This window comes from Protopterus annectens, chromosome 7.part0, assembly GCF_019279795.1.
Source record: "Protopterus annectens isolate FY-2018-M chromosome 7.part0, PAN1.0, whole genome shotgun sequence".
In the NCBI taxonomy this organism is placed as follows: domain Eukaryota; kingdom Metazoa; phylum Chordata; order Ceratodontiformes; family Protopteridae; genus Protopterus; species Protopterus annectens.
In genome coordinates, this window is record NC_056739.1 from 333608504 (window position 1) to 333629253 (window position 20750).

The following is a 20750-nucleotide window of genomic DNA, read 5'->3' on the forward strand; positions in this document are numbered from 1 at the left end:
AGAATCCCTCGCAGAGGACACCGATCTTGGTGAAATGGAATGGTCCCCCCAGATCTCCACCTGAGGATCTTTATTTTGGAGACATCATGTAAATCCTCCACCAAAAGGGTGATTGGTCATCCAAAAGCCCTAACCCAGAGGAATCTGTGTTTTTGGAAGGTTTTGGGTCAGGCCCCATCTACTACTTGGGTATGTTCCCCCCCCCCCACTGCGGACCCCCTAATCAACCTTGTGCCTCATAGGACGTGGAAGGAATCTGACGTTGTGGTGCCTACTCCCAAATGGCCCAACAAGATACTTGGTGTACCTTCTGATTGCCCTTACTGGACTAAGAGAATTCTCATCTATGCTATGGTGGTTGCAGCCGCCACCAAAAAGGAGCCAAAGCTCCACTGTCCATCCTCCTAACAGGTAGTCTTAGACTTTAGACAGATTTGGAAAGTGGGTTTACAGTTCAGCGACCTCATTGCAAGTGCTGAACTACTTTGCACAAGTAACCAGGCTACAGAAGGACTTGGTTAAGGAACTCTCTAGTCTAGTTATGCCTCATGGGAGGCCAGATAGGCATTGCCATCAGATGCCATGCCTGGATGTGGCTGTGTGATTTTTCAGAACCCTTAGAAGGCGTCTTTTGTCATTGCTCCCTTCGATGGGTCAACACTTTTTGGTCCAGCTGTTAAACACACTCTCCCAAAGTGAAAAAGATGGAAATACCTTATCTGTCGTCGGGATATGCTTCTCTACCCCACAACATCCCTTTTCCAAGAACCAGTGCTGAGGTAAGAAGTTGTGGTTTCGTAAATCACAAGGGGATTTTTCTCCTCGAGGCAGAGGGGGGGATGGTTTTAATGACATGCTACCCTCATGGTAGAGGGGGTCTGAACAACCAAGGGTTGCAAGCTTATTTCTTGGACAGACGTCCTCAGCAATCCTCAGGGATTGCCTGACTGCTCTACTCTGGAGGCAGTTGAACATTTATCTCTACACCTAACAGCCTGGGAAGCCATCACAGAAGATCATTTGGTTTAACATTTATATCCAGAGGCTATTCTATACCTTTTTCCCAAAAACCTTCAAAACAAAATCCTCCTAGATGTCTACCAAATCAAAGTGAGGTTGCAGACTTGGAGATTTCAAAGCTGCTATCAAACAGAGTCATCCAAAGTGTCCCCACAGACCAGTTAGGCTCAGGCATTTACTCTAGATTCGTTTCAGTGCCCGAAAAGATGGGGGACCTCAGACCCATTCTGGATATTACCTCTCTAAACAGTCTTTTACCAACTCAAAGTTCTGAAAGGTCATGATGCAGCCCATTCTGCCATTCCTGCAGAAGGACGATTGGATGTGCTCTATAGACCTTCAGGACGCATACCATCACATCAACAGGTGCTCCAGAAGGTATCTCAGCTTCAGGCTGAGAGCCAATCACTGTTAATTCATAGACTTCATCTGAGCTTGTTTGAACACCAATCAATCTCTAGCCCTTCTCACTGCAAACAGAATTTTCAACCTCAGAAGGCATGTCAGACAGGTAATGGACATTCCTTCCCCCCAAGTTGGTTTTGTCCTAAGGGCCTTGGGGTCCATGGCATCTGCAATCACTCTAGTGCCCTTTGCCTGCCTTCACATGACAGTCCTTCAATAGGCTTTAGCCATACAATGGTCTCTTCACCACTGATTACATTACCCAGTCAGAATTTCACAGGCATGCAAACCATTTCTTGCCTATGGTGGATTCAGTCAGACTATCTATTATAAGGTCGCCTGTTCATTCTTCTGTCCCCGTTGGCCGCTGTGACCACGGACACATCTCAACTTGGTGGGGGGGCATTATCTGAAACAGATGCTCCAAAGCACATGGTTCCCCTAGAGACCAATTTGCATATAAACATTCTGGAGATGAGAGCAGTGTCTTGCATTGCAAGCCCTTCATTCCTCTCTTCCTACCGGAATGATTGCTATCTAAGTGGACAATATATAAGTGGTCTGGTACATCAACAAACAAGGAGGAACCAGATCAACCCTTGTGTTGATAGGCCATGAGGTTGTGGCAATGGGCGATTTCTCCCAACTTCTTTCTCATGGCAACTCACATTCCGGGGAAGTTAAACATCCTAGTGGACAGGCTCAGCAGGACCATTCTGATGCCTCGCAAGTGGTGTCTCAATCCTGCAGTGACAAATATGATCATCCAGAGATGGGGTCAACCTTGCTGTGACCTATTTGCGTCTCCCTCCAACACAAAGTGCAGCAAGTTTTTTGCCCTTATCCCTCCTCAGGGACAGTCGCCAAGAGATGCTGTAGCCCATGATTGGCCCCCCAGTCTACTGTATGGCTTTCCTCCCTTTCCGCTAATTCCCAAATTTCTTCAGAAAGCAAAGAGGTTGAAGTGCCAAGTTATCCTCATTGCCCCTTTTTGGCCCCATCAAATTTGATTCCCCTTCATTTAGTCTCACCTAGTTTGTCCACCTTGGACTCTGGATGCCCCTCCAAACCTATTGTCCCAACCCTTTGAGCACTGCCATCCATCTCTTCTGAGCCTGAAACTAACCACTTGTTTTCTCCTCTTCCAGTGATGGCTAGAAATCCTGGGCTTTCTTCTGTCAGAAATATTTTAATTGAGGCACATTGACCTTCCACTGGAAAGCTATATCATAGTAAGTGGCAGAAGTTCTCTATCTGGGCTAATCAGAGCAATTTGGATCCCTTTTCTACTCCAGTTCCGGCAGTTTTGGATTCATTGCTATCCCTTTTTAGTAAAGGGGCAAGTTTTTCTATGGTGAAAGTGGAGCTGGTGGCCATGTCTAATTTTCACATAGGGGAGCATTCCTTATCTCTAGCTTCATCTAAATTGTGCAAAGCCTTCTTGAAAGGGTACCTTTCTCTTATGTCCCCCCATTAAGGATCTTGCTCTTCCCTGGGACCTCACTTTGGTGTTACAGGTTTTAGTATCACCTCCTTTTGAACCCTCCGCTATGTAGACTTAAAATTGCTTACATGGAAAACTATTTTCTTGGCTATCACTTCCTCCAAGAGTTTCTGAGTTGCAGACTGTCTTGCAAGCCTCCATATCTGATTTTTCACAAAGATAGAATTATGTTGGATACTTATCCTTCTTTTTTGCCGAAGGTTGCTTCTGAGGTGAATTTAAACCAAGTTATCAACCTTCCTGCTTTCTTTCCAAAATTTCAAAACGAGGGAGAATACTTACTTCATATGTTGGATTTACATAGACAACTTTGTTTTTGTTTAGATAAAACCAAAGCTTTCAGGAAATCTGACCAACTCTGTGTCCTTTTCCAAGTCCAGATTTGGGTAGACCTGTTTCTATAGTTACCCTAGCTCCTTGGATAACTAGTTGTATCAAACTTGCATACTCCTCTAAGGGCATCCACTTACCTTGCCATGTTAAGGCTCATTCTACCAGATCTGTTTCTACATCTTCAGCTTCTGGTTTAAACTTACCATTGATGATATTTGTGCAGCTGCTACTTTGTCAATTCATCATACTTTATTTCCCATTGCAAATTGGACATTATTTCTAGGAGTAGGGCTTCTTTTGGTTTTGCTGTGTTTTGGAATATCCTGAGGGCCTTCCAGGTTTTCTGCAGTTAGGGATTCTTTCCCACAGGTTGAAGAGCAAACGAAGGCAACATCAAAGAAGTTATGTACTTGCCATAAAGTTCCAGCTGTGTTGCCTTTCATTTGCTCTTCAACCTCTCCTCCCTTGATCCCCCTGCCTTCTGGAGGACCTAATGGAAAAAATTTCGGTAGATACTTCCTTTGCTCTTGAAGTATCTTCTCAGGGGTGGTTCTTTTATTTCTAGCAATTTCTTCTTGTTTCATGATTTTGTGACATACTGGGTTGCAACAATCTCTATCTGAAGGGTTTGGAGGAGAGGAGCATTATGGTTAGGGAAGGAGCTCAGATGTTGGAGCCTAGAGCTTTGATATGTGTCCGACTCGGGTCCGATATTGGAAGCAAAACCTAAAGGTTGAACAAATGAGAGACCACAACACAGATGGGACGATGTTCTTCGTGTTTCACTATTGTAGTCATCACACTTATCTGCCTGCAGGTAGCCCTCAGTCGGCCCGAATACCAGAGACTTAGTATTTCTGTGTCAGATGTTGTCCCTCCAGGACTGACATCAGGTTGTTGAGGAGCCTGAAGCAGAAGCAGTTTGCATGAGTGCCGGTCGGCCCGCTACCTGAGTTTTCATTTACGAATTGAATCATCCTGAAGTCTTCCAAAGCTAAATACCCCATTGGGGATCTTTTTTTTCTTGCTCTAACCGATGTCAGAAAAAGTTAACAATTGTCTTGCCTGTGGAAAGCAAATACCACACCGGGATTTTCATTCTACTGCGTCACCTGTTTAGGCCCAGACCACGATGTACTTCTCTGTCGGTTTTCTGCCTTGTTAAACGCCAAAACTATTCATTATTGGGCCCTTATTGTCACTAAATACTTTTGTTCTCTATCTCTGTATTCCGAAATGGCTTTGGTAAGTCATCAGACTACCAATATTCCGAAAAAACGTGAGGATAAAGACAGAGACAGACTGCACAGGTCCAAAGCTGCCGATGATGTTTCCGTTAAGCTAGTCACCAGTTCGCCGGTACTCAGTGAGGTGCTTCGCAGCCCCTGATGCCTGCTTCACTGGATTCTCAGGCCTCTGCTGAGACCCGTTCAGAGGCCGGTATGCCGCAAGACTCTTCTTAGACTATGGAACCTGCTGATGTCTCTACCTTGGGATGGGTCTGGAGCCGCTGAACAGGCACTGGCTTTTGAGAAAGTTCTTCGCACTACCGATGTTCGACACAAACCGACAACTTCTTTTGCGTCTTCAGTTCTGTCAAACTACCAAGTTTCTAAGGCCAAGAGTGTGCACTACGCCTAGAAAACCGATGACCAAAGCACATACACCTGCTCCCTTGCCACAACATCAAATGCTTAAAATGGCAGAAGACCTTATGCTGATTAGGGAAAGTCCACCTTCCCTTGCTAAGAGAAAGAGTTCAGTCCCCAGCAGCTTCAACAGACCAAGAGTCCTGCAGACCAAGAGTTCTGCGACTCTGAAGTATCTGATTATGAAGACATGCCCTTATCTGCTTATGAGGATTCAAATGTAGAGGAATCCATTCCCTCTGAATCTCCTCCAGAGGACCTTTCTTTTGGTGAAACCTTACATACTTTGAGAGCATTTCCATTGGGAATGCCAAGACTATCCTTAGTCCATTTGCCACAACATAAGCCTTTAGCAATACCCCCAGTCCTGGAAGTTGTTGATGTCTTTATGGAATCCAGTCTTACTCCTGATACTTTACTCCCTGCTCCTAGGAAACCAGACAGGTACTACAGAGTACCTGACTCTCAAATTCCTTTTCAAAAATCCTACTGCTGATCCAGAGATAATTTCCCAGGAGCTTAAAGGTATCAAAGCAACTACAGCTAAGAATCCCACCCCTTTGGACAGGGATTCCAGAGCTTTGGACAGATGGGGGAAGAAAGTATACATCTCTGCAACTCTGCCATTAGGGGTTTGAATGTCCGTTGCACATGGCTTGCTACAGTTTATATCTGTAACAGTAACAGTACTTGGAACACATCTAGAGCCTGTTTACTGCATTTCCTGTGTTGCACTTAATTTAAAATCGTTTTTTTCTCTCTAAAAACTGCATTTTAACTGATTTTGGCCTAGCACTCAAGTGTGGGGTCATTACACTGTTGTGATTATTTTGCTGCTTGTGTATCTCTGCTACCTTTAAACTACAACAAAAAGAAAAAAAAAATCTTGCTTTTTTCCCACTTTCTGAAAGTTAAGAAAGTTCAGTTAAAGATTTGCTGTTGTGAACTGTTTGGAAGTTCCTAGAAGGCCAGTGCTTGCTTTTGGGCTAAAGGGAAGTCTCTGTGTTCACCAGTGGGAGTGGTAAACACTGAACAGTCTGCCTGTCCCTGGAGGAGCGGTTACTACCTAGAAGCTGTAGTTTTATTGGCCATTTTCGGTCATTTCTAAACTCCTTGATCTCTCTCTCTCTCTCTCTTAAAACCCTACAACTGTCTTTTTGCGCGTTTTTGCGCACTGAGCAGCGTCGGGCAATGCCGCCTAAACCGGTTTAAACTATTCCAGGCTCCACAAAGTCTGCTCTTCACTTTTTCCCTTAGAACTGTTCAAACTCTCAAAGTAATCACTCTATTCTATTTCTAAAGCCCTGTACTTGCTCAGCTCTTATAAGGAAACACTAACTAACTAAAGCACTACACCCTCCTTGACTTCTCATAAGATGTAGGCTCCCAGTTGGTCCTTCCTGATCAAGTGAAAAATCGGTTTCCTTCCCCTAATCTGTTCAGTAAAAAAACAGTTCCCTATACTAATCTGGTATGTCCAAGAGTCAGTTTCAAGGTTACTCTCCAGTCCAGCTGGTGAATCTGGGAATTTTGAGGCAATGTTACAATTGCCTTATGTACACAGACAACCCTCTCCTACTTCCAGCAAACTGTAATACATGTGAGAGATGCAGTTACACAGCCAAACTGGAGGCAGAGCTCTCTCAACCCAAGACTGGCACAGTCAGTCAGGAGGAAAAGGTAACCACCCACACCACAATTCCAGTCTCACACAGACCTATTGCATCTGCATACCCAACACATAAACACACACAAACATACTCGGAGGCTCTAAATAAAAATCTGCCTAAACAGCAAAGACCTCCTAAGCAGATATCCAAGCAACAGCCACCCCTCAACAATACCCACAAATCACATATCTCACAAAATCAGTGTGCCTCAGTCACAGCCCTTGAGGCCAAACTACACACCAAATACACTTGTTATAGGGGACACTATTGTCCGGCGCACTGACGTCCCGCTCACCAGACTGAACAAGGAGAAGGTCACTGTAAGCTGCCTGTCGGGTGCCAGGATCCGCCACATAACGCAAGCACTCAGGTCACTCCGTAGCAAGTACAAGTATGACTCTCATTGTCCATGCTGGTGTGAATGACCTGAGACGTACCTCCCTGGACTACATGAAAAGAGACATAGAGGAGGTCTCTGACCATGTAGCCCAGGCTGGTATGACCCTGACCTTGAGTAGCATATTGCCCTCACCAAGAATGATACCACAGTATAAAGACAAAATGATCATTTTCAACAATTTGCTAAAGTATTGGTGTCATTCGAAGGGGATCCAGTGTCTGTCAGCCTGGGATTACATGCTCGACAAGCCACGTTGCTTCGCTAGGGACGGCTTGCACCTGTCACCCTTAGACTTTCGTATACTGGCCAAGACTCTTGCCACCCCCATAGTGCCTTTTTTAGGCAAGGCTCAAAGTACAAACCCACCTCCATAGACAACCCAAGGATAAAAAAACTAAAGGTAATGCTACTCAATGCCAGAAGTCTAAACCTCAAGATGCACACACTCGAGGCTCTCCTCAGCATGGAGAAAATTGATGTCTCTGCATTAACAGAAACCTGGTTCAAGGCTCCTGAGAGCACCCCAGCACTGCCAGTTTATAACTCATACCATGCGTTTCGGCCCCTAAACTCGGACCGAAGCACAAAAGGAGGGGGAGTATCTATATTCACCAAAGATACCTACACCTTCAGGTTGGTGGCACTGCACGAAGCATCAGAAACCATCCATGTGCACCTAACACGGGCAAAACTGCCTTTCAGTTTGTAGCCTGCTACAGAACACCCTCCCTATTACAGGAACCCCACTTGGCATTCCTGAGAACACTGGAGAATATGAAGTCACCAAACACTATGTTATTGGGTGACTTCAACTACCCAAACATTGACTGGGAAAACTACTCAAGCCCAAACACCCTCGCCCAATGGTTCCTTGAATTTATAAACTCTAACGAAATGGAACAACTGGTCACCACTCCCACAAGAGGGAACAACATATTGGACCTGGTCATCACCAACATGGGGACTCTGTTCCACACCAGAGGTAAACCCCTCATTGGTAAGATCAGACCATAAACAAATTTCCCTGGACATCCATATCCCATCCCCACCTCCATCCAAGGAAATCACTGTAAAGAATTTCTCAAAAGCCAACTTTGCACTTCTCAAGACTGAGATGGAATCCTTCAAAGCCCCTGGGCCAGAGGATAATACAGCCCAATCCGCAGAATCCTTTACAAATGCATTCTATGAGCACCTGCAGGAATGCATGGATCGTGCTATCCCAAATAAAACCAAGACTCACTCCTCCAAAAACAGGAGACCAGTCTGGTGGACCCTGGCCATAAATAAGCTATACAACAGAAGGAAGAAGCTACTACATGTCGGAGCAAAATCCCAAAAAGGGAAGGCATCTCTGATCAGTATTAGCAAGAAACTTCGTTCTCTCATAAAATCATCAAAGGCCATTTTCGAAAAAAAAAATTGCCCTAGACACTGAAGATAATCACAAGGCCGCCTTTAGTTATGTCAGGAACATGGGCAGAAACTCCCAGATATGCTCTGAATTGTTGCATAACGGTACAAAATATACCGAACCTACAGACATAGCCAACATCCTGGCAGACAGATTCAGCGCATTCTCCCCCCCTTCCCCCCCAAAGGAGCAAATGCCTATCCCAACTGAATGCAACCTCCCTGACATCACAGATGCACAGGTGAAAGCTGCCCTCTCAAAAGCAAAAAAACACAGCATCTGTGGGACCAGACGGTGTCCCAGGCTGTGTCTTACACAAGCTCCAAGAACTGAACCCTCACATTAAGTCACTGTTCAAACTTAGCCTTACTACAGGATATGTACCCAAAGAATGGCGTACAGCTACAGTGGTCCCACACCACAAAGATGGTGCCACAACGGACCCCGGAAACTATCGCCCCATAGGCCTGACTAGTCTGGTCTGTAAAGCGATGGAGCGTATTATCATGGAACTCATAAACAAAGACATTGGGAGCCTCCAGGCACTGGACCCTACCCAATTTGGCTTTAAGGGCAGATCTCGCCTCTTAAACCTAGTTGATTTCTTTGAAACAGTTACCAAAACCATAGATGAGAGCAAGGTAATCCACACAGCCTACCTGGACCTCGCAAAAGCCTTTGACATAATACCCCACTCGGGCATCATAAATAAGCTTACCAGCTTAAATATCAACCCCTTTATCACAAGATGGGTTGCAAACTGGTTCAGAGATAGAACCCACATGGTCAGAATTGCAGGTGCCATGTCCAAATCCAAACCGGTGACAAGCGGCGTCCCACAGGGCTCAGTTTTGGGACCTCTCTTGTTCGGTATATACTTCTCTAAGGTTATGGCTAACACAGGGGGATTATGGCTGACAAAATTCACAGATGACTGCAAACTGGGGGCCATAATTGAATCTCCAGCTGACACAAGCATCCTCCAAAAGGGTCTCCGAGACGGATACTTGGTGCCAGAGCCACGGCCTCAAGCTAAATGCTAAAAAGTGCATAGTCATCCCCTTTGGGAAAAACAAGGTGCCCACAAATTACCACATAGGTGGTAATCCATTAAGTACGGAAGAAGTAATTAAGAGATTTGTGGACAAACGTAGATTAGTAATCTCTCCTTTGGTAATCACGTTGCCAAAGTGGTTAGAAAGACCTTCTATATAGCCCACCTTATCATGAAAGGGTCTACAAACAGATGTCCTATGCAGCTCTCGAAAAAAAAACTCAGTCTGTACTCAGTTGCTTACGCCATGTCAAACCCAGAATTAATGGGCATGCTCCACCTCAAAATCCAAGTCCCTTAGAGCTACATGATCCAGGGACCTAAACCTCTCAAACACAACATAATGACATGCCCTCCCTGACCTGACCCGAGAAAATCAAATCTGGACGGTGGATGAGATACAAATTCACCATCTCTTCTGTGTCCCTGCTAGACAGAGGCACAGTAAACTAAAGTAGGTCACAGAAGGTACCCTTTTAAGATTAAAGAGGCACAGTAGGCTAATCTAATAGGGAGGCAGAAGCCAAATACACTCTGGCTAGGCTTATAAATGCCATAGGGCAGATAGCCTAGTATCTACCTATAAACTTATGAAGTACTAACAACATATTATGGAACTTGAGCAAAAATAGCAACCTTTACAGAATGTGCAGAAAATAAAGAATTGCAAGAGCTTATGCATTTTGCAAGTCAAGTCAGCAAGCATACATTGAAGTGTGGCTTTGATGCCCTAGAAGCATATTGCAGGCAGCAGTCACTTGTTCTGCACTGAGAAGGCATGCTTGGCTTAAGGAGCAGACCTTGCCAGACCATGTCAAATCAACGTTATTAGACGCTTCTTTGAACAAGGACAATCTTTTGGCACCAAAGCAGAAGAGGTGCTCAAAAAGATGGAAGAAAAAGCTAAATCTATGCAGACAGTCAAAGAATTCTTACAGGTACAGCCTCTTAGATTCAGTAGGCATTGTCCCTCAACAATGGTCCTTTCCAGCCCCCTCCAGGCCATCTCAAACTAGACCCAGGGGAAACGCCCCCCCCCCCAGTCTACAGTCTCAGGGTATGCAGATCTAAGCAATGGAGTGCCTCCATCTCCAAAGCAGGGGGTGCTAAGCCACCCCCTTATGGAAGAACATTCACAGTGACTTCTCTACTCCCCTCCCCACCTCTGCCCAACTGCTTTGTGCCCCTAGGAGGAAAAATTGCCCTTCATGCAAAAAACTAGATGTTCATCACCAGAGACCGATGGGTCCTCAACATTGTATCCCAGGGATGCAAATTTTACTTCCACTCTCTGCCAACCCCAAAAGCGTTCACAGACCTTCTTCCAAACCAGTAGGCAGAGGCACAAAGCCAAGTTCTATCCTTGCTCTCTGTCAGAGCAATTTAGCCAGTTCCAGCAGAACAGATAGGTCACGGATTCTATTCCAGACTTTTCCTGGTACCCAGAAAAGAAGTCTCTTGGCACCCAATCCTAGATCTTTCAATTTTCAACACCTTCCTGATGGTACCAAAATTCAAAATGTTCATTCTGCAGCAGCTTCTACCTATGCTAGCCAAAGATGCCTGGTTAGTCACCCTAGACTTAAAGAAACCTACCTGCATATCCCTATAAAGGGAGTCATGCAGGAAATATCTATGTTTCTGGGCCTGATCTATGCATTATCAGTTCTCTGCGCTTTCCTTTGGCTTATCCACTGCTCCCAGAGTAGTCACAAAATGCCTGGATCCAGCCATTGCTTACCGCAGGCAGAGAAATATTCAAATTTACCCGTACTTGGACGACTGCCTGATTCAAGTGGGCAGTCAGGGATTGCTGTTGCAGCACCTGATATTTGTAAAGAACCTTCTCACATCCCTGGGGTACATCATCAAAGAAAAGAAATCAAAACTACTCCCCAGTCAAAATATTGTATTCCTGGGAGCAAGCTTGGACACAGCATCCCAGATGGCATTCCACACTTCAGAAAAACAATCCTGTCTGACAGACTGTTTTACTCAAATGGCCACCAGAACCCAGCTATCTGCATGGAAAATCATGCAGGACCTAGGGTTCATGGCCTCATGCATCCTACGAATTCCATATGCCAAACTGCATATGAGGAAACTTCAATGGTACTTTAAAGTCTTTAGTGCCAACATTCTCAATACCTGGAAACTGTGATTCCTGTCATGTCTGAGGACAGAGTTTCTTTGGTGAGCAGCATCATGCAACCACAACAAGGGACTGCCCTTTACTCAACCCCATGACGCAGAGATCCTAGCCACAGATGCATCAGACTATGCCTGGGAAGCACACATGGACGGCAAATGCATTCAGGGCCACTGGAGGCCAAGTCTAATTCATCTGCACATCAGCTAAAAAGAGATGCTAGCTGTGCAGCATGCTTTGACAGCTTTCAAATCTGTACTGTCTCCAGGACACCTGCTAATAAAAGCAGACAACACCACAGTTATGTGGTACATCAACAAGCAGGGGGGAACTCAGTCTTATCCACTCTGCAGGTTAGCCATGGCCTTGTGGAGCATGACCTTGGACATGCAAGTACATCTGCAAGTTAATTTCCTGCCAGGCAAACAAAACTCACTGGCAGACGACTTGAGCAGAAATCTTCTGGACCCACACGAGTGGCAATTAGAGGCCAGCACCTTCAACCTTCTGATTCAGAAATGGGGGACCCCAGAGGTGGATCTCTTTGCCTCCCCCTGCAACCACCAGCTCAGCAAATTCTGCACCAGGAATCTTCATAGCAGGGCCTGGAAAATGGATGCCCCATCTTTTCAGTGGGTAAATCTCTGTCTATGCCTTTCCCCCTCTGCCCCTTTTCCCAAGAGTATCACTCAAGATAAGACAAGACAGACCAAGGACAATTCTGATTGCCCTGGACTGGCCATGCCAGCACTGGTACCCACTCCTGCGCAGCCTGTCACCGGTGCCACCCTGGCACGTACACCAGAACCCACCCCTGCTCTCTCAGCAGGAGGAACAGATTTTGCATCCGCAACTACAAACCCTTAATCTTGCAGCCTGACTTATTCCTTGAATTCTCCACCAGCAACCCTAAGCAAGCAGGTGCTAAACGTCATTTTTGAAGCCATACGACCCAGTACAAGAAAATCCTATGCTGATAAGTGAAAAAGGTACTGCTCCTGGATTCAGTCTAAACGAGAGGATACAACCCTGCTCTCCCTGCCTCTAATCCTAGATTACTTAGCAGATCTACTCCACAAGGGGCTGTCCTTCTCTTACATTAAGATACATGCCTCCGCCATTTCAGCTCATTACAACACTGAGCCACCTCTATTCTCGCACCCTCTTATCAAACAGTTCCTGAGAGGGGCAAACAACTTAAGGCCGCCAAGGAGAGAACCCACCCCTGCTTGGGACCTTAACTTTGTACTGGAAAAGCTCACGCCTTCCCCCCTTTGAACCTGTAGCATCAGCAGGGTTAAAGTTCCTCTCTTGGAAAACAGCCTTGCTTCTAGCCATCACTTCAGCTAGAAGAGTGTCTGAGCTACAAGCACTTATGACTGTGGAACCCTCCATTATTTTCCATGCTGACAGAGTTTCCCTCAGGACTAACCCTGCCTTTATGCCTAAAGTGGTGTCCAGTGTGGCTCTCAACCAATCTGTCCATTTGCCAACCTTCTTCCCTAATCCTCAAAATAAAGGGGAAAGGATCCTGCACTCTTTGGATGTGTACAGACAGTTTAGATTCTACCTTGATAGGACTAAGCCCTTCAGAAAATCTGACCAGTTATTAGTCAGCTTTGCAACAGGAGCAGAGGGCAAGGCCATTTCAAAACAAACATTTTCAAATGGATAGCACACTGCATCCATTTCTGCTACAATCACCATGGGAAACCAACCCCTCAGGGGGTCAGAACACATTCCACTAGGGCAACAGCATTTCTCAGGGGAGTCCCTACCAGGGACATCTTGGAAGCTGCTACCTGGAGTTCTGTACACACCTTCACCAAGCATTACCACCTGCCTATCTTTTTCAAATCCAGGGCAGGTTTTTCAACAGCAGTCCTGCAAGGCATACTAGCCAGCCCTAACTTTTCTTGATTGCCTCCACCCTTCTTCAGCATTGGGAATCTACCCAAGTGTGATGATTGCAACAGTGAAACACGAAAAACATAGTACAGTTGTGTACACTTACCATAAATGTAGATGTTAGTGTATTCACTGTTGCAATCCTGATTTCTCCCCCCCCATGGCTTTTACCCACCCCTTTCAGGGGTATTGGTGTTGGTATTTACTTTTTACTGGTGGTGTTTCCCCCCCACCATAACTTTGCTTCCCATTTGGGGGAGCTTCTGACATTTGGGGCAAGAAAAAATGTTTGTAATGGTGTCTGCTGCCTGTTTTTATACCCCTGACATCACTCCCGGAGCGACAGCATCCGACGCAGAAATAATAAGTGTCTGGTATTTGGGCCGACTGAGGGCTACCTGCAGGCAGATAACCCAAGTGTGATGACTGCAACAGTGAATACACTCTTAACATCTACATTTATGGTAAGTGTACACCACTATACTTTATGGTGAGTACATAACTTCTTTTTACTGGATTGCCCTGCATGTGGAGTGTATCCATATTTGTGTAATTACAGAGGCTTGACTTAAACATAAAGCACTTCCTCTCTATAGCAGAGTTTTGCAGTTAGCATGCTTTCACCCCTGATGTTAACTGGTGTCTTTTCCAAATTATATTTAGATTCCCAGAGACCCACTGACAAAACTCCAGTTCACCATATAAAACTACCAACTAAAAGCCTGCTACTGGGCACTCTCCATGTCCCCACACAATTATGCTAGATTCCTGAAAGTATTTGAAGAGCTCCCTATTAGTGAGCTCTGTTTTGGGAGACTTTTAACTACCAGATATTTACTGTACTCTAGAAGAACAGATGCTCCAGGTTATTCCTAGAAGTTTGTGTACTTGGTTAACAAATGGGAGCAGGTGGGTAGTTAACCCTTCAGAGGACATAATGTTCTATATCTTTTTCTCCAAATAATAGTTCCTTGGTCTTTACTTCCCCAGGTAAGTTGAGCCATAAACTTATGAATTTTGTGTTCAAAATCCCCAAAGCACCGGAAACTATCATCTTTGAACTTCAGATTGGTCAGTTTATCTGCCTGCAAAAAGAACTTCAGATTGGTCAGTTTATCTGCCTGCAAAAAATGCGATTCAAATGCATGTTTAACTGTGAGAAGACCTAATTATTTGGTAATTTGCATGTCTCTGAATAGTCCATAATTAGTCCAGTGTTAAATCTCAAAATTTTCCTTTGACAGCACCATCTTTGGCACGGACATAGTAGTGAGCCTCACAAAGGAATTCTGTGCTTACTTTGAACGATGCTTAATGTTAGCAGTCCCGACTGGAGTTAAAAACAGTGTAAAATTCAAAAAGAAATAACCCTGGTGATCCACCAGTGTAAATAAACTTTACAAAGGTGGGGGCTGTCTAGCTGTGCAGCAGAACTGAAAAATACTATATGAGCAGTAAAACAATGCTCAGATGTAGGTTAGCTTCTGAAGCTGTTGATTAATTACAAGTCCTGTTGCTAAATTATGAAATAAAGGATCAACATCCAGCAATGTTCAAAACATACCTTTACTGTTACTGCCCAGTCTGCACCAGTACTTCTGTCCAGTATACTAGCAAACAAGTTTTAATGCAACAACCCCCCCCCCCCCCAGCATCTCTCTGGTCACCCCATGTCCTAGAATCCCTTACACCTCCTGTTATCACCAAGGAACATTTTCTGAAAGTGCTGTAAATACCAAAAAAGTACATGTGACTTAACTCCATAAATGGATGTTTTAACAAATGACAAACATGTTGCGACAGCACCGAGCTTCTCCTAAAATTATTTTATCACAAGGTTTATTTTATTTATTTATTGGTTGATCTCCTTTATACTGGCCCGGCCCCTAGTTCCCTATATCCACACCTTATGCACTTTAACACAAAATTAGTCAAGTAATGTATGAAAAGTTGTGTGTTTTGTGCTTCTGTGTTTGAGTGAGACATTGTAGGTCCTTTTTTGTTTAAGATATTTTAACAGTGACTGTCTTGTATGTTCCACTGCACTTGGCTTCCAGTTTGAACAGGTTTATTTCATGGTGAACACACTACCCATTAAGTGCATAAAGTAGCTGGAGTTATGTTGTTTTTCTGAGAAGTTGGCTCAAATTTCAAATGCTATGACAGCTGTATTTCTAGGTATAAGCACTTGGCATACTTAACCCATTTGTACTTACTGCCCTTCACTTATGTGCAAGATTTTTTTTTCCTGGCTGCCAGCTCTGTATGCCGCTTCAGTGTGTCAGCAATATGTTTTTAAATCATTCTTAAAAGAAGTGAGAGCATGTCATTAAATACTACTAAAAGAATTGTTCCGTCAGACTTGGCATGTTTGAGATTCTGGTCTCCCATCTCATGCAGTATATGCTGCCTAGTTGTTTGACAGGAAAGACACAGCTTGGAAGTGGGTGCCCTGATGGTCAGGAGGAGAATGGAAATTTTTTGTATTCAGGATGGAAGAGCAGTGCATTTAAGCCACTTGGCGTGGGATCCAGAGTCTCTTACTTGTAGGGGACAAGCTAAAGATGGTGTGGGAATTTTGGTGAGGGAGGTCATCAGAAATGGTGACTGGCTCATCGGACTTAAGTGCAAGAATTATTAGGATGTTCATAGTCTCAGCCTATTCCTCACAGGGTTGTGATGGTGAGAAAGAGTGCAGTCAGGCAGCAGTTGAATGATCTAATAGATAAAGGAAGGCACCATGAGTTGTTGCCAATTAACAGGGACCTGCATGCTCCTGTTAGGGTAGACAGAACAGGATATGAAGACTGCCTGGGTCTACATGGGTGGAGCGCCATTAATAAAGGAGAGAGAATCTCAGACATTTGTCTGGCAGATGGCTTGATGGTGGTCAACACATGGTTCAGCAAGGGAGATAGTTGCAACTCTGGCAGATTTCTTCTGGCAAGGAAAGGACAGTGGGGAAAAATTTATGTTTAGAAAGTCCATCCTCAGTGAAACAGTTGCCCATGTCGTAAATCACTTGTGGCCAAAATACGCTGCAAGTAGTCATCAAGGAAGGCTGCAAGTTCTGAAGACATGGAAGTTGACTAGTGTGAAAGATTTCAAGGAAGTACTCTGGGCTCTAGCACCTTAAGAATAAGAAGACATGGGTGGAGTTGAAGCATGGCAGTGTGTCAAAACAGCATATGTGAGGGCTATATAGAACAGATATGCAACCGAGGCAGGTTTGGAAATGAGATATATAGGGAAAGCTGGTGGTGGAATGCAGAAGTCCAGGAAGTTGTAAAAAAGGAGTGCAGGAAAATGTGGGAGGTGGTAAAGACTGTGTAGGCTAAGAAGGAATAATGGTGGTTAATGGAGGCTAGACTGGGAAAGGTGAAGAAATGGTGCCATCATCGGAGCAGAAGCCTGAGTAATTTGATTGCAGAGATCAAAGAACAGATTACAGAGGCTTGGGCTTATGTGTTGGAAAGCAGAGAATGATCTGCTGGGGAAGATTTGACTGACAGGAAGAAGCAAGAGGAAATGAGGGTGTTCAAAGAGATGCAGGCCTTCTTGCACGATTCATACAGCAGCCAGAAACGAGTGTAGAAGGAAAATGTTAAGGAATGGAGAGAAATGGCAACCATTAACACAACACCTGTCTCCGTGTAGGAAACTGGGGAGGGGTTGATGTTCTGCTGTTATGTCCTGAAAATTTTGTAAGAATAAGCGTAATTGATAAATATGGCATTGAAATTTGTCAGGAGAATCAAATTCAGGTCCGAGAATTTATTAGAAATTGGGGATAAATTAAAAATGTCTTCGGTTAAACAAGTGCCTGAACCACAGGGTGTTTTATTTAGGACTTTTCAGTCTTACTCCTGTGTTTTTTTTTTTACTGCAAGTGGTGTACTGCTTTAGGTTGCATTTCATGCATTGATGATCCTTTGGAAGAAACGGTTACACTTTTGAAAGATTGTCTTGTACCAATGAGAATAAAGTCTGTCAGATGTATCTTGTATTTATATAGCTTCCTTCTCTTGTTGTAGGGCTTTTCAGAGTCACCAGACTTGGAATTTGAATATGCTGATGCAGAAAAATGGTCAACGGAGCTTTCTGGTAAGAAAAGTGATAAATCATTCACTTAAGTTTTTTATGACATGTCTGTATTTTATTCATTGAGAAATAGGAAGAATGCTGGATAACACATTTTGAAAAGATAAGCTACAGCTCTGAATAGTGCTGTATTGCACTTTTGGCTTGAAAAATTTAACCTCAACAGACAATGTGCTCTACAGGTTTAGATAATGCTGTGGTTATCTTGCCTTTTTTGACTAGCTGCAGGGTATGTAGTATAAAAAGGAATGTTTGTATGTTGAAGGGAACCTCTGAGACCGAACACCTCCAGTCTTCTCTTAGTACTGTCATAATCCCACATTCATTCCACTGATTAGGCTTTGTATGTGTTTACAATTTGTTGATGGGGTTAGCCATATTGGGACAGAGGTCTCACAGGAAAGTCACATAGGCAAAAATAAAGACCCATGCAAACCAGAGTCTCCACTGTGTAACACCTTAAACATCCTTTGGCAGCACATGGGAAATATATGTCCTTAAGGATTCCTGTTTTTAAGATTTCAGCTCCATGGCTTCTGAATGTCTACTGCCTTTTCATTTTGTGAGTTTCTACTGATGCATTTGCTTTATTAGCTTGCAAACATCAACAGTATACAGAAAGTAAAACATCAGTGGGTATTGTAAAGCGATGGAGCTGGAGCACTTGCATCTTTAAGGGATAATTTGCATATTTGCCATGTGTCTCTCTGAAATGATGATTAATATATTTCTCTGTAGAAAATCTGAAAATGTTAGATTCCCAAATTTAGATCCTTGTTTGAATGTTGCACAGCCTTTCTTTCATGGCACTATACTGAAAGAAGCTTTTTTGTAAATTACTTTTCCTAGGAAATATTCCTGGACACACTTGACAACAGCAAAGTAAAGAACAAAAAGTAAAGGACTCTTCCATTGAAGGTACTGCCAAAAAATCCAAATAGTAAATTCAAAAGTAAGGCAAGTTCTACCACTCTGTGTATGAAGCAACTTAATTTATTAAAACAATAAAAGCAGCATCATACTCGCTTTCGGGTAAAGCCCTTCATTAGATGATAAAACACTAGTAAAAACATAGCATTTAATATAGTACAACACAACCAATGAAAATCAATAGTTTACCCTCCTTTTTGCTAGAACTAGTTTTAAAGGGACAACATAATTTAATCCTGGGGCTTTGTCAGCTCCCAGTCTAAGAACCCATTGCATCTCTTTGTATTCAGTTTCATTATACAAATCACCCATTCTTTGACTTCTGTTTACAACACAAGTAACCACAAAGGCAAATACATGATCATTATGCAATTCTATATGCTTGTACAGTGCATTGTGTTCTTTTCTTAACCTTAAAACAAGATGGGGAAGGCTTAGAATCCCTCTGGAAATTATGTATTGCTGTGCGTTTCCATTTTTCTTCTATGTAGATGTTAAAACTAACAGGGCTTTTATGATTGCTTAGCTTAATGTCTTTGAAGAATTGTCCAGTTCCTGTTTGCTTACTGGAAAGTATCCATTTGCCACCGGGGTTTAACTTTCGATTTAGCAGGGTGAAATACATTCAGATTTTTTTTTTTTAACTTTGTCCTCATCCACTGTCTCATTGTTTTGCTGTGGAGTCATTGGCACCTATTTATTTATTTTTTTTGTTTATACTTTCACATTGTGCTCTGCATGCTTATTTGAGTTTTAAGTAGCCATCTTAAGAACCTAGAGTTGGTTGAATGAGAGGACTTAAATTTTTTGCCTTTAATATTGGGTAAGGTTCAACATGATTACAGATTAAAAGCTACAGCTTCATGGAAAGAAACAAGGGGCAAGCTTTTCTAATCTTATTTATGTGATTTAACTAGCAGATTTTCTTCGTGTTTCACTGTTGCAGTCATTACATTTGGGTTATCTGCTTGCATCTAGCCCTCAGTCGGCCTGATTAACAAAGTCTTGGGTCCTGCATTGGTTGCTGTCCCTTCTTCCATGACGTCAGGTCCTCAGGGGTATCAAACATGCAGCCGACACCATTATGTCAGTCTTTCAGAAGCAGTTTGCAAGTGCCGGTTGGCCGACTCCTGAAATTTTTTTTTCGAGTTTCAGAACCGAAGTCTTCAACTAAAGCTAAGTACCCCGTTGGGGAAACTTTTTCTTGCTCCTCATCGATGTCAGTAAAAGTTAATTGCATTACTTGTGGAAAGCAAATACCTCATAAAGATTTTCATTTGTTCTGTATTCCTTGCCTATGCCCTGACCATGACGTACCTTGCTGTCGGTTTTGTGCCTTATTTAATCAGCGCACTATCCGTCATCTGTATATTTTTGCCTCTAAATATTTCTGTTCTCGGTTTAATTATCCAGAAATGTCATCCATTAGCCGTCCGACTACCAGGATTCCGAAAAAATGCAAAGATAAAGACAGAGACAGGCCACCAAGGTCCAAAACTGCCGACAACGCTTCTCCTAAGCCAAGCACCATTTTGCCAGCACTCAGTGAGGTACTTTCATAGCCCCTGATACACACTACTTCTGATTCGCAGGCCTCTACTGAGATCCATTTGGAGTCCGGTATGCCGCGAGATGCTTCAACTATGGAAACCGTGGATGTCTCTACCTTGGATGGGTCCAGAGCCGCTGTGCAGGCACCAGCTTCTGAGGGTGTATTCAGGCCTGCGGACTTGCATATTAAACCAACGCTTCCTTCTTTACTTAGGCCTAAATCTCGATCCATGCCTAAACAAACTATGCCCAGGCCACGTGCTCAGGCCTCTATACCTACAAAACAATAAGAATGGCTGAAGATCTAATAACTCTAATCAGGGGTAGACAACCCCCCCCCCCTTCTAAGAGGCCTAGGACTGAAGTTGATTATGAATCTTCTGATCAGGATTCTGTTTTTTCTGATTCTTCTGCTGATCTGGAATTGTCCTTACCTACTTATGAAGATTCTGATGCAGAGGACTCCATTCCCTCTGCTTCCCCTCCTGAGGATTTTTCTTTTGGGGAAACCTTACATACTCTAAGGGAGCATTTCCACTGGGAAAGCCAGGATTTTTCTGTTTCAAAAAAGAGGCTTGGGGATTTCCTTCCCCTACCTCAGCATAGGACTTTAGCTATTCCTCCTGTACTAGACATTGTTGATGCTTTTTCTGAATCTAGTT

General features: G+C 43.7%; 1 protein-coding gene across 1 annotated transcript in view; it reads left to right on the forward strand.

Annotated features, from left to right (window-relative positions):
* STRIP1 (striatin interacting protein 1) overlaps nucleotides 1-20750 on the forward strand; it is a gene marked incomplete in the record, with an annotated part of 820756 nt that overhangs the window by 72909 nt on the left and 727097 nt on the right. Inside the window, 1 exon segment of the mRNA XM_044076197.1 lies at nucleotides 17541-17599. Coding sequence (XP_043932132.1) covers nucleotides 17541-17599 — 59 coding nt within the window.